Here is a 12,094-nt window from a genome sequence, read left to right on the forward strand (position 1 = left end):
GGTTGAAGATCATATCTGCCAAGGCAGGGAGTATCATGGCACAACATTGAATGTACCATGATCTTAGGGCAGGGCAGGGCAGTCCAGTCAGTGGTTTGCAATAAAGCCTGTCATATGTCAATCCAATTCAATCCAATTTAACGAACATATCTCAAGTGGTTAAGTTAGGGGTACAAAGACAAACATGAAAACTCCTTCCCTCAGAGAGCTTGGATTCCACCACCAAAGGGAGACCATGTGTAGGCAGAGAAGTAAATACAAAATGATCTCAAGATGATGAGCACCCACACAACTGGGTGGAGAAGAGAATTCCTGGAGAGGATAGCATCTGAATTGAGTCCTGAAAGAATGTAGGAGGCATAGCAGCAGGTGAGTCTGGGGAACAGTGTGAAGACCATCTGGATAGAATGGTGGGGGGGGGGCATGTGAAGAGAAGTCTGCTCCTCCCTCCTCCCTGATCTATTTTACAGATATTCCAACATTCTCTTAATGAAACAAAATGATACTGGGTGTATTTTTCTCTTCTTTCCAATCAACCAACCATGTGAGTAGTGGATAGAGGTGGTCGTTATTTTTCAAGATCCCAGGGACATTACAGCCAGTCTGTCCAAGATCGTGCTGAAATAACACAAATGTTGATGTGATTTTATGAGCAGACAGGCTGAAGCCTATGATCCTTCCATCCTCCTGCTCAAATACACCACGGAAGGAATGACAAGGAGACCCATCCAAGACTGTCCATAGCTTTGTTTCATTTTGTGTACAGTAGGCTGAATAGCCTAATTTCTCAATCTGTGCCAAGGTTCCTGGCCAAGTGACAGAGGGACAGATCTCTCTAAAAGATCTTATTCTATCATTTGATTCTTTTCCCTAAATTTGAATTTATGGGTATTTTGTCAAATTCTTCCTCTTGCCAATGCTGCCTATTTATGTGCTACCGTCATCCTCAGACACACATGCCAGTGGCCTTTACATGTCAGGCTTAGGGGATTATCTCAGATCCAAGCATGAGGCTTTGCTCAGTTGCCATTATGAAGGAGTGACAATTAAGCTGCACACACAGAAGAATCAAATATACAGAACAAATTGCCAGAAGCTGACCCGGAATAAGAGTGCCTCAGCAAAGGCTCAGGGAAACAATGACTAGGGTTAGTCAGATGCATGCTCAATCTGCCAGAAGATACTGCAGATGAGGCCAGGAAATGTTACCTGCATGCTGTAGGACCCGTTCCAGTTGTATTTTACAGTGATGGCCACCTCTAGCGACAAGAAGGAAAAAAATGAGAAAAGCAAATTACTAACAGGAATTAATTTATTTAATGACAAGCAAGACTCTCTCCTTTGAAATAAAGCCTTATTCTCATGAGGGCATGAGCACCTTTCTTTTTTTTTTCCTTTTTGCAAGGCAATGGGGTCACACAACTAAGTAATTATTTTTAAATTTTTTTTATTTAAGGCAATGGGGTTAAGTGACTTGTCCAAGGTCACACAGTTAGGCAATTATTAAGTGTCTGAAACCAGACTGGAATTCAAGTCCTCCTGACTCTAGGGCAGGTGCTCTGTCCACTGCACCACCTAGCTGCCCCACAGAGCTAGGTAATTATGAAGTGTCTGAAGCAGGATTTGAACTCAGGTACTTCCTGACTCCAGGGCTGGTACTCTAGCCACTGCACCACCTAGCTGTCCCCATGTCTTCCTTATTCTTGATGGATAAAGCAATTAAAAATGGAGAAAGGGGGTTTTCTCTTACATGTGCAATAGAGGACACTGACATGGAAAGTCAGTCTTAGCATGAAGGAATCCTAGAAAACATCCTCAGGCTATCATAAGTGAGAAACTGAGACCCAGAGAATTTGCTTCTGGGCTTTTCCCAAAGTCCAATAAGTGCTGAGGAGGTGGTGTTAGTGGGCTATCCATCCCAATTCCTTGACCACTTGTCTAGTGCTTTTTTCACTGAACACTGAAGAGTCTCTTTTATAGTCTTTATTCAAAAAGTGATTTGGGTCAGAGGGAATTTTGTAGATTTTTTTTCCCTTCTGATGAAGTTAACCCATGGATTAAAGTATTGAAGACATGGATTGTACTGACATCTGTCACTAACTAGGCAACTGGGACTTTTTCTTTAGGATTAAGCTTTCTTTGTGTAAAATGAGGAGAGCTGATCCTTAATGTGCCTTCCAGTCTGTATTTTTGAGTCTGTCCCCTAATCTTAGACTTCAGAGGCTACAGAGAAGGCTAAAGTAGCATACATTTTCCCTGATGAGTGACAACTTAGAAGTTGACCTAGATGACCTGGAGTGAGGCATTTCCCTAGTGTGGGCCTGAATTTCCTCATCTGTAAATGAGGTGGTTGGACTGGATGGTCACTAAGGTCCTTAACCAGCTCTGGATTTATCATACCGTGACCTATAAACCATATGTAGATGACTTACAAATCATTTTTCCAGCTCAGATGCTCACCTGTTGGCAGGACATTGACAGGTACAGGATAAGAAACATGTCTAAAACCAAACTCCTTTTCTTTTCTGCCAGACCATGGAACCACCATTCTCCCAGTCACCCAGGCTTAGAGTCCTAGTATTATCAATCAGTCAGGACCTGTACCCAATCATTACCCAGGTCCTGTGGAATCTTCCTTTTAGCTCCTGGCACCTCTTCTCAGTGAGGGGGAAGAAGGTGTAGCATCTAAGAACTTGAAGATGCTGCAGAGAGGGCTCTGAATCACTCAAATTTTAAAGGCTAAAAACCCTGCTCTGCTTCTCTGTCATTATTAGCATGGGACACACATTTAACATTCCTAATCATGAAATCCCAAAGCAACAGCTAACTGGAGTGTGTCTATTTGGAATGATGGTACCAATGGCAACTCTTGTCCTTAGCTCAGAAGGTAGCATAAGCTCAGGTTGTACCCACCCCTTGTTACTTACTGTTTTTCCCATCCTGAAGAGTCATGTTTCTAGTGTAAAAGTAATTTAATCTTCTGCCACTACAGGATGCAAAAGGTGAAAACTGATCTGGAAAATTGCATGTAAAAAGTCACAAATTAGAGAACAGAAAGTCCTTCAACAAGTACAGAAAACAAAGGAGATTTCAGAGAAATAGGTTTTTAGAAATGTTATTAAAAGCCCTTCTCTTTTTGGTGTAAAGATACCACCAAGAAGAGGAAAGAAGAGCCAAGTCAACAGGGCACATCTGACATCCTAAAAACTGTGATGCAGGAAGATCCTTGTAAAATAAAACCAAGAACCAACTGGCCCTTTCTCCAGCATCACTGCCTTCATCTCTGATCTATGGGGATCACAGAACCTAGAGCCATAAGGGACTTTGAGAGTCATTAAGTCTGTCCTCTTCATTTGGAGATGAGAAAAGTAAGGCCCATCAGGGTTGAGGTGATGGAACCTATGCCCAGTAGGTGGAGCACTGGGAGTCCAGAACCCAAGTGTGATCTTTGGCTAAAGTCCACAATGAGCTGAAGGCTTACAAAAGTGATAGGCACAAAAAAGAGAGCCAAGGGTTTAACTTGTCTCCCAGAGCAATGTTTAAGATGATAGGGGGAAAGGGAGACTTGGCAACTTCAACTTGGCTTCCACCTTCCTTGTCAATGATCTTCACAATAAAAAGGGTAAAAATCAACATTCTCTTCTTGCTAAGGGAATGGAAGCCCAAGGTAAGTGAGGTAAGTAAGCGGCACATGAAGTGCTGCAGGCTGTGGGCTCTGAGGAGGGTGGAAGCTGGGGAAGTGCCAGAGGATCAGAGGTGGACAAACAGCTCAATTTGGAAAATAAGGAAGAAAGTGGATTGTCTAAAAATAGACTGTCACTTCTCAGCAAAATTCTAAAAGGTACATTAAAAGGGATGGTAGGAGAGGGCCTTTTCTAGGAAGCAGTGATCACCAGCAGTCAGCATACATTTGGGGAAGAATTACTTGGTGAAGAGATTATAAAATGATGGAAACACAGCCCATCTAAATGCAAGCAAGGCACTAATGACAGGGTCATGAGAGTTTTGTTACAGTGTTAAAATATCAGAGCTGGAGAGACCACCCTCATTCATTCATTCATTCACCCATTTCTCCAACATGTCCAAATTGGACTGGCTAGGCTCAGACGTAGTCCTATTAATGCAATTATGTTCATGACTAAAGGGTTAGGGTGCTGCCTGCAGAGCCCAACATGAGCTAGTAGTGTGAAATGGATGCTCTCCCAAACTAAACATACACAATGCTTTCAGTACAGTCCAAGAGTCCAACACAAGGAATACAGATGATGCTGTTGGAGAGCGACATCTGAGTTGGGGAGGGGATGTCAAACCATGTCATCTGATTATCAGGAATTTGAAGGAACTCAAGATATTTGGCTTAGAAAAGAGAAGACTTGGAAGGCTGTAAAAGCTGTTGTCAAATAGTGGAAGGGGGTATTCCTTGTTCAGCTTAGTTCTTGAGGCCAGAACAAGGTTCAACAGAAGGAAATGATGGGGAGGTGGAGTGTATATCAGCTTAAAGAACTTTCTAATAACGTGGGATGGCTCAAAATAGTTGCTTGAGTAGAGGCTCAAAGACCATTTGTCAGAAAATTTTTAAGTCATATTTTTGGTTTTCAATTTTTCAGCTATGTCTGACACTTGTGATGCCATTTGGGGTTTTCTTGGCAGAGATATTGAGTAGTTTGCCATTTCCTTTTCTAGTTCATTTTGTAAATGAGGAAACTGAGGCCAAGGGAGTTAAGTGAGTTGCTCAGAGTCAGACAGTAAGTGTCTGAGGTTGGATGTGAGAACAGCTCTTCCTGACTCCAACTCAGAGTCTATCCTCTGCTGCATAGCTCATTTTTAGGTGGCATTTTATAGTTCTCAAGACACTTTTCTCCTGACAATTTGGTAGAATCTGCTTGGGGGTCAGATCAGATAACCCCTCCAGTCACTTCTGTCTCTGGGTCTCCACCATTCTATGATTCTAGTTGATGAATAAATACCTAGTCCCTACCAAGTGTGAAAGGCTGGTACTGTCAGTACCATTCTAAAAAACACCTATATTAACAGAGGATGGGAAAAATAGGAATAAGCAAGCTTCCCCAGACTTGGTTTCACAAAAACTTGATAATTGGAAGGAAAAAAAGCAATCTTTACCATCACTTTGTTCTCTGAAAGCACTGGTCCTAACTTGCTCCTGGAGGAGGAGCCCCAGAGCGGCTTGACATAAAACCTCTCTGGCTGTGGCACTCGGAGCGGGGAGCAAGTCACTGTAGTGTTGTGTGATAAAGTCTGTATGAACATTGCCAGCTTCAAACTCGGGGTGTCTGGAAAGACTCAGTAAGAAGTCGATGTTGGTGTTCAATCCTGTGATCTAGGGAAAAAACAGGCAAGCTTTCAATGAGGCTTTCATGGGCCTGGACAAAGCAGAGCATGGGAAAATCACAATTGTGTTGTCTATTGTGCAACTGGCACCCGGAGACAAAAACCCACCAGTCTGTGCCCTCAAAGGAGAAAGCGCATGTCCATATAAATGAGCTTGGGTCCATGAGGTCATTGGTGGACAGAGCTATTGGCAAGGACACTCCCTCTACTGTTGGCACCTGTTCTGTGACTCAGAGTCATCTTGAAGTCTTGGTCCCTTGGGTCATAAGGGTCCCATGGCCTGCACATATCAGAAGATGGCCTTGAACCCGAATCTCTCCTGCCTAGAGGTCAGATCTTCAACCATCATTAAAGTGCATCCAACTGCTAATACAGACTAACATAAGTAGATCAATGCAAGGTAGATGGCAGAGAGGAAAAGAGATCAGTAGTAACTGGGAGCAGGAAAGCCATGGAGAGGAAGGTGATGCCTGAGCGTAGGAAATGATGGAGTCTGATGGAAAGACAAAGCATGCTATGGAGCAGCACTGTGCTAAAGCTAGGGAACAAATGGAAAGCAAGAGGGGCCCACTCTCAGGGAGCTCACGTGGAAATAGGGGAGACACCCCACAGAGATATTGATGGGTGGCAAGGGCCAGGCTCCTTGGGGGCAGGAAAGCATCTTCTTTCATGTCATCTGTTTCTGAGGGTGAACCCTCGGACAGGACTTTGGTGACCTGAACATCCTCTCTGGGTTCTCAGCAGCTGTGGCTAGTGGACTGATGGCTTTGGGGAAGTCCTGCCAGGGGCTCCGGGGGCTCCCAGGCATAGGTGACCATTACTGCAAGGTGGTAAGCAATGGCTTTATCTCATCACTCAACCTTCCCAACACAGGTTTTTGAAATGCCATTTCTTTCATCTTTATTATTCAACTTCAGTTTTTCCTAATTCTAGGCAGGAGCAGATGGGACTACTCTTGTATTCATTACCTGCCCTTGCTTCTGATTTCTATGTTATAAATTAAAAAAAAAATCGTAATTCTTAAGTTCTTTGTTTTGCTTCTTGATGCCTGGAATAAAAAAGCTCAATGACTTGCCCATAATGTCACCCCAAGAGATCAGTGACAGGTGGCCTCAGATCTTGGGGGGAAATGGTTGCTGGACATCTGGGCTAGACTTCTAACTGCCAGAGCAAAGAAAACTAAGACCAATCACCTGGCACTTTTCCAATGAGTAGTCTAAAAAGAAATACTTTCAGTAAGGCAAATCCTTTGGATATAATCAGGTAACACACTGGAGAAATGCGAACAATCCTCCAAAATGAACAGCATCAACTGTTATCCAAGACCTAATTTTTTTTCTTCTGGGGAAAAACTTGGCAAACCTATAGCTTGGAATTTCCTAAGTCACCTTCTTAAAAGAGACAATCAGCATCTGATTCCTACCCTCAATGAGACCCTTATTTCTAGAACTTTCCTCTCCTCATTGAAATCTGGAGACTCCATTTTGCTCTTCAGTGACATCCTCTCTGTCATTCATGACACATGAGGCTATAGACACAGCTTAGACCACCAGATAAGTTAGCATGGAGAAAACTCGCATGCTAGTCTTGTAAGCCACTCGCATGATCTCAGAGCTGGTCCCCCCGAGCTTCCCCACCACTCACGTTGTACTGGTAAAGGCTGTAGCGAAGCTTCTTCAATGCAGCTTGGCGGTCAGAGGCCCAGACTACAAGTTTGGCTATCATGGGGTCATAGTGCACCGAAACTTCATCCCCTGAAATAAAAAAAAGTACATTTGTGAAGTAAAGCTTCAGCCGAAGATCTATGGAAACACAAACTTCAGAACCAGGATCGGGATCACTGAGACTGAAGGCTACACCTTTCTCCAGAGGGGGACTTGCTAATTGCTGAATTACTAATACATGTCCCTTCCTCTGCACAACCTAGCTCACACATCATTAGGACCCATACCTGGCTAGGTAGACAGGCTGGGGGTGGTCTCAAAGTAGGATTGATTTATGTAAGTTCAATTCAACAAATGCCGAAGCACCTGCTATAGTATGCCTGGCACTGGAGAGCCAAACCCAAAGCCCCATGGTCCCTGCCCTCTTCTTATTGAAAGATTATCAGCAGGGACCTACAAACTCTAACTTCACCAATGTCTAGGAGGACTTCTTATACTGGGAGGCGGGTTCAGAGGGAAAGGATTTCTAGGATTCAGAGGAAATCCTTGGGAACTGATAGCTACTCAGGATATAAACCCAAACTATCAGTAATAATACTTCAATGCTTCATTGGAGGCAGAATCCTATGGGGATGAGGAAGGGAGAGGATGATTCCCCCCTAGCCTGGGCAGCCACTCATTCATTTCTCCTCAGCCCTTTACATAAATTTACCTCAGAAGATCCACTGGAGGCCTTCCTCCACTGTGTCTGTGTTTCTGGGGAACACACACACACACACACATCTTGTAACAATATATTATTTTTTCATATTATTGTGTTTTTTAATTTTTAATTTAATGATAATAAACTATAGCTCCAGTTTTTTTTAAATGCAGTATTTAACAGGTTTTTCAAACTCTTTTGAAGGATTATCTTTGGTTTTCATATCACATTTGTTTCCAAATATGTATTTCTCCTTTTTCCTCATAGAGTATTCCTTGTCCTTTTCTTTTTTCATTTAAAAAAATAAATTTATCTTACATCACCAAAATTTTCCCTTCCTTCTCTCAGAGAGCAACCCCATGACAAATAGTTTTAAATTTTTGAAAAGAAGAAAAAAAACAAAACTAATTAATAGGTTGAAAATTCTGAAATTCTGTAATGCACTACATTTGTGGCCCTCTCTCCTGTGCAAATGGGTGTGGTGGGGGATGTCTTCTTGTGCCTCTTTATTGGAATCAAGCTTCTTTGTAATTCTGGTTCCAATACTTTGCCATTATAAAATCGATGCTATAAATATTTTGGTAAATATGGGGACTTTCCTCTTATCAATGACCTTTATAGGGTATAAGCCCCAAAGTAGTGGAATCTCTGGGTCAAAGGGTATGAACATTTCATTAACTTTATTTGTATAATTCCAAATTGTTTTCCAAACTGGTTATACTGATTTACAGCTTCACCATCTGGGGTTACCAAAACTAACTTGAATGATTATCTTCCTACAGTCCCTTTAAATATTGACTGTTCCCATCTTCTGTCACCTGCCAATTTGCAGGCTATGAAGTGACACCTCATGGCTGTTCTGACTTGCAAATCTCTTATTGTTAGTGAACTGGAGCATTACTTCATATGCTTGTTCATAGTTGGTCATTCTCTTGAAAGATTATCTTCTGGGGGAATGGCTTTTATCCTTTCTTCCAATGTGTTTTGGTTGGCCTTCTGGTTGGCTGTCCAGCCTCAAATCTGATTTTCCTAAAGTTAGATGTAACCCCTGCCCCATCTCTCCAGTGACTCCAGTGGCTCCATTTTCCTTCTGTCTGACAATCAGAGCCTTCAGTCTGGTCCTTTCCTCTCCTTCCCTCCCCTTCATGTATGTTTTCTCCAGCCCTCCCTTCTTGCCTCTAGCCCTGGCTCCTTGGGCTTCTCTGCATCTGGCTCAGCTCCCACCTGCAGCAGGAGACCTTTCTCAGTCTACCCTTGTGTCCATAACTTTTGTTCTATTGTCGATACATCGCTGCTTGTGTTTTTTGTCATTTTTACTATTTCTAATGCTTAGCACAGTGTCGTGTGCATAGCAAGCATGTGAATGCTTGTGAACGATTTGATTAGAGAGACATTAGATTCTACAATGATTTCCACATTGGAACCTCATTTTCTTTCTAGAAAGATCCATTCTAATTCTTGTGATATTCTTCAGTACTCACTATCGCCAACCTCAGTTTGACTCTTAGAGTCAGTATTCAGGATACACAGGGGTGGAGTTTAGGAACAGTCTACACACACATTTCATCATAAACCCTATTTTTCAGTGATGGCGCTGTCACATGAAATTAAATATGCAGTTTCCTTCTGGATTCTAGCTTTCACCAAGTCCCACACTCGTCTCTCTTGGGTGGGTGCCCTTCTTTCTATTCACACAACCACCACACAGTACAGACCCTCATCACCTCCCCCACTGAGACTATCACCAGAAACTTCTGGTTGGGGTGCTTGCCTCCAGTCTCTCCCCACCCCAATCTATCCTCTGCTCATCTGCCAAAGTGATTTACCTAAATTTTAGGTCTGACCGTGTCTCCCTTCTCCACAGTGCCTCTCTGTTATCTCCAGGATCAGCTATTAACCATCTTCTTGGCATTTTACCTCCCCCCCTCCCATAGATGGCTTCTTCCTACTTTCTGTCTTATATTCCACTGCTGTTCAGAGGCTTGGTGGGCCTGCAGTAGACCCCTTCCTGCTGTCCCTTGTCTGGAATGCTCTGCCTCCTCCCCGTGGGCTCCAGGCTTCCCTGAAGACTCCCCTCTCATTCCTGCTTGGGTCGTCTGACTGTCGAGCTCATTGTGGCATTTCTCTACTTTTTCACTTTCCGCCACAGTTGTTGACAAATAAGTGGTTCTTTCATAGCAGCTTGTTGTGAGCACAGCAACATGACAGGATGCAGCGTCCTGGGAAATTGGATTTCTTCTTGCCCTTGGGCACACGAGGAGACCAGTTTCTCCAGCTCTTCTATTTGCCTCTTGTCCTGTGGTTCCCACAGCTCCCGCAGCTCCATCTTCTGGCTTCACTTAGAGTGAGGGGTCTTTACTTGGGCTTTTAAAAAATATATATTCTGATAACTGTACTTCAGTTCTCAATTTACATAAATTGGTATGACACAAATTCAACTTTTAAGTAAATAAGTTTAAGAGAAATCTCCACTCCAAAAACCACCCGTGTTAACTTTACTGCACAATACAGTTCTCTCTCTCTCTCTTTCTCCCTTCCCCCTTTCTTCCCCCCACCCCCTTTCTTTGGATCATCACTCCATGGCTTCCTGGCACCCCCTTCCCCCAGAAAACTTCAAGTGACAACAGAAGACTGGATGCAAAGGGATACTGCCGGACCAAGGGCTTGGCAAGAGATTTCCTGAGACCTTTGCCCAGATCTGCCTGCTTACCCGCATGTCCAGTGCCCGTGTATCTGTCCTCTCATCTACAGTTGGCTACCACATGCTCCATTCCTGCCTGTGTCTATATCCCATCCCTACATGTCTGCCCCAGCAAAATTTTCCTCTCAGTTCTGGCCAGGCCCCATGCGGCTGGCCTCAGCCCCTGTGTGTTCTTCCTCCTGCTCTGGTTTCCCTGTCCCTGGCCCTCAACCCCGTGTATCCTTGAACAATGTGCCATCCCTCTCCCTTCATGGGTAGCAGCCCCCTTCCTGCCTCCCTCCTTTCTTCCCTTACATGGCCAAATCTGCATTATGTAAAAATCGCTTTTGTGGGATGGTCCACTTAAAAAAAGTGAGAACTGTCTGTAGTTAGGATTTTTTTTTTGTTATTCTATATAGTTAATTTTATGTACTTAAAAATGATATTCTGGGAAAGGGTCCACAGTCTTCACCAGACTGCCATAGGGATTCTCATCACATAAAAGGTTGTGAGCCCTTGGACTAAGGATGTCTGTATTGATGGGAATCAGGAGTGTCTGTACTGATAAGTGGTCATTAGACAAAATGTTCACATTTCCAGCACTGGCCATTAATGTTTATAGATGGTAGAAAAGAAAGTGTGTCTCTTGGACTTCCTTCCCAACACTGAAGTGTAAGAATGATCCTCCTTTAAAAATATCACTTGTACAAAAATATTCATAGCAGCCCTGTTTGTGACAGCAAAGAATTGGAAATCGAGTGAATGTCCTTCAACTGGGGAATGGCTGAACAAATTGTGGTATATGTATGTGATGGAACACTATTGTTCTATTAGAAACCAGGAGGGACAGGATTTCAGAGAAGCCTGGAAGGATTTGCATGAACTGATGCTGAGTGAGATGAGCAGGACCAGAAAAACACTGTACACCCTAACAGCAACATGGGGGTGATGTTCAAGCTTGAAGGACTTGCTCATTCCATCAGTGCAACAATCAGGCACAGTTTTGAGGTGTCTGCAATGGAGAATACCATCTGTATCCAGAGAAAGAATTGTGGAGCTTGAATAAACACCAAAGACTATTACCTTTAATTTAAAAAAACCCCATTATCTTATTATGTAATTTTGCTATTTCTTATATTTTATTTTTTTTCCTTAAGGATATGATTTCTCTCTTAACACATTCAATATGGATCAATGCATATCATGGAAACAATGTAAAGACTAACAGACTGTCTTCGGGTGGGGAGTGAGATTAGGGGAAAAATTGTAAAATTACAAATAAATAAATAGAATAAAATAAAAAAATGATCCCCCTCTAATTTAGGGGGTTAGCAACACAAGCCTTGTTTTCTCTTGTGAGTTCCTATTAAGGTCAACCTGAGTGTGGTTTTAGTATCCGTGAAATGTTAACAATAGAGGGCCTAGTGCCACCATTCTCATCATCCTGGTGCTCACAGACTGTTGCATCAGCAGTCAAGACATACTGACAGTCCTCTTCATCTGCTCTCCCTGAACCTCCTCAGGCTGGCACCATGCCAGTCAGCAACTGGGAGTTGGTCAAGGCCCTTCTACCCTGACTTGTCCTCACACCAAACACACACTCCCATTCACAGCACACTCCCCATCCCACACACCAATAAAAAAGTAATCTGAACCCGGGCACAATGGTTTTGGAAGGCTGCTGCCTACCTTTTGCTG

The 12,094-nt window shown here is 43.2% G+C and overlaps 1 protein-coding gene across 1 annotated transcript in view; it reads right to left on the minus strand.

Moving 5' to 3' along the window:
• MCCC1 (methylcrotonyl-CoA carboxylase subunit 1) overlaps window positions 1-12,094 on the minus strand; it is a 56,155-nt gene that overhangs the window by 9,660 nt on the left and 34,401 nt on the right. The window contains exons 12-15 of the mRNA XM_074191025.1: window positions 6,994-7,103; window positions 5,122-5,338; window positions 2,928-3,014; window positions 1,210-1,259 (exon numbers count right to left, since the gene is read on the minus strand). Of these exons, the coding sequence (XP_074047126.1) occupies window positions 1,210-1,259; window positions 2,928-3,014; window positions 5,122-5,338; window positions 6,994-7,103 (464 nt within the window). The remainder of the gene's footprint in view (window positions 1-1,209; window positions 1,260-2,927; window positions 3,015-5,121; window positions 5,339-6,993; window positions 7,104-12,094) is intronic.

The sequence above is a fragment of the Macrotis lagotis genome, chromosome 6 (genome assembly GCF_037893015.1).
Source record: "Macrotis lagotis isolate mMagLag1 chromosome 6, bilby.v1.9.chrom.fasta, whole genome shotgun sequence".
In the NCBI taxonomy this organism is placed as follows: Eukaryota; Metazoa; Chordata; class Mammalia; order Peramelemorphia; family Peramelidae; genus Macrotis; species Macrotis lagotis.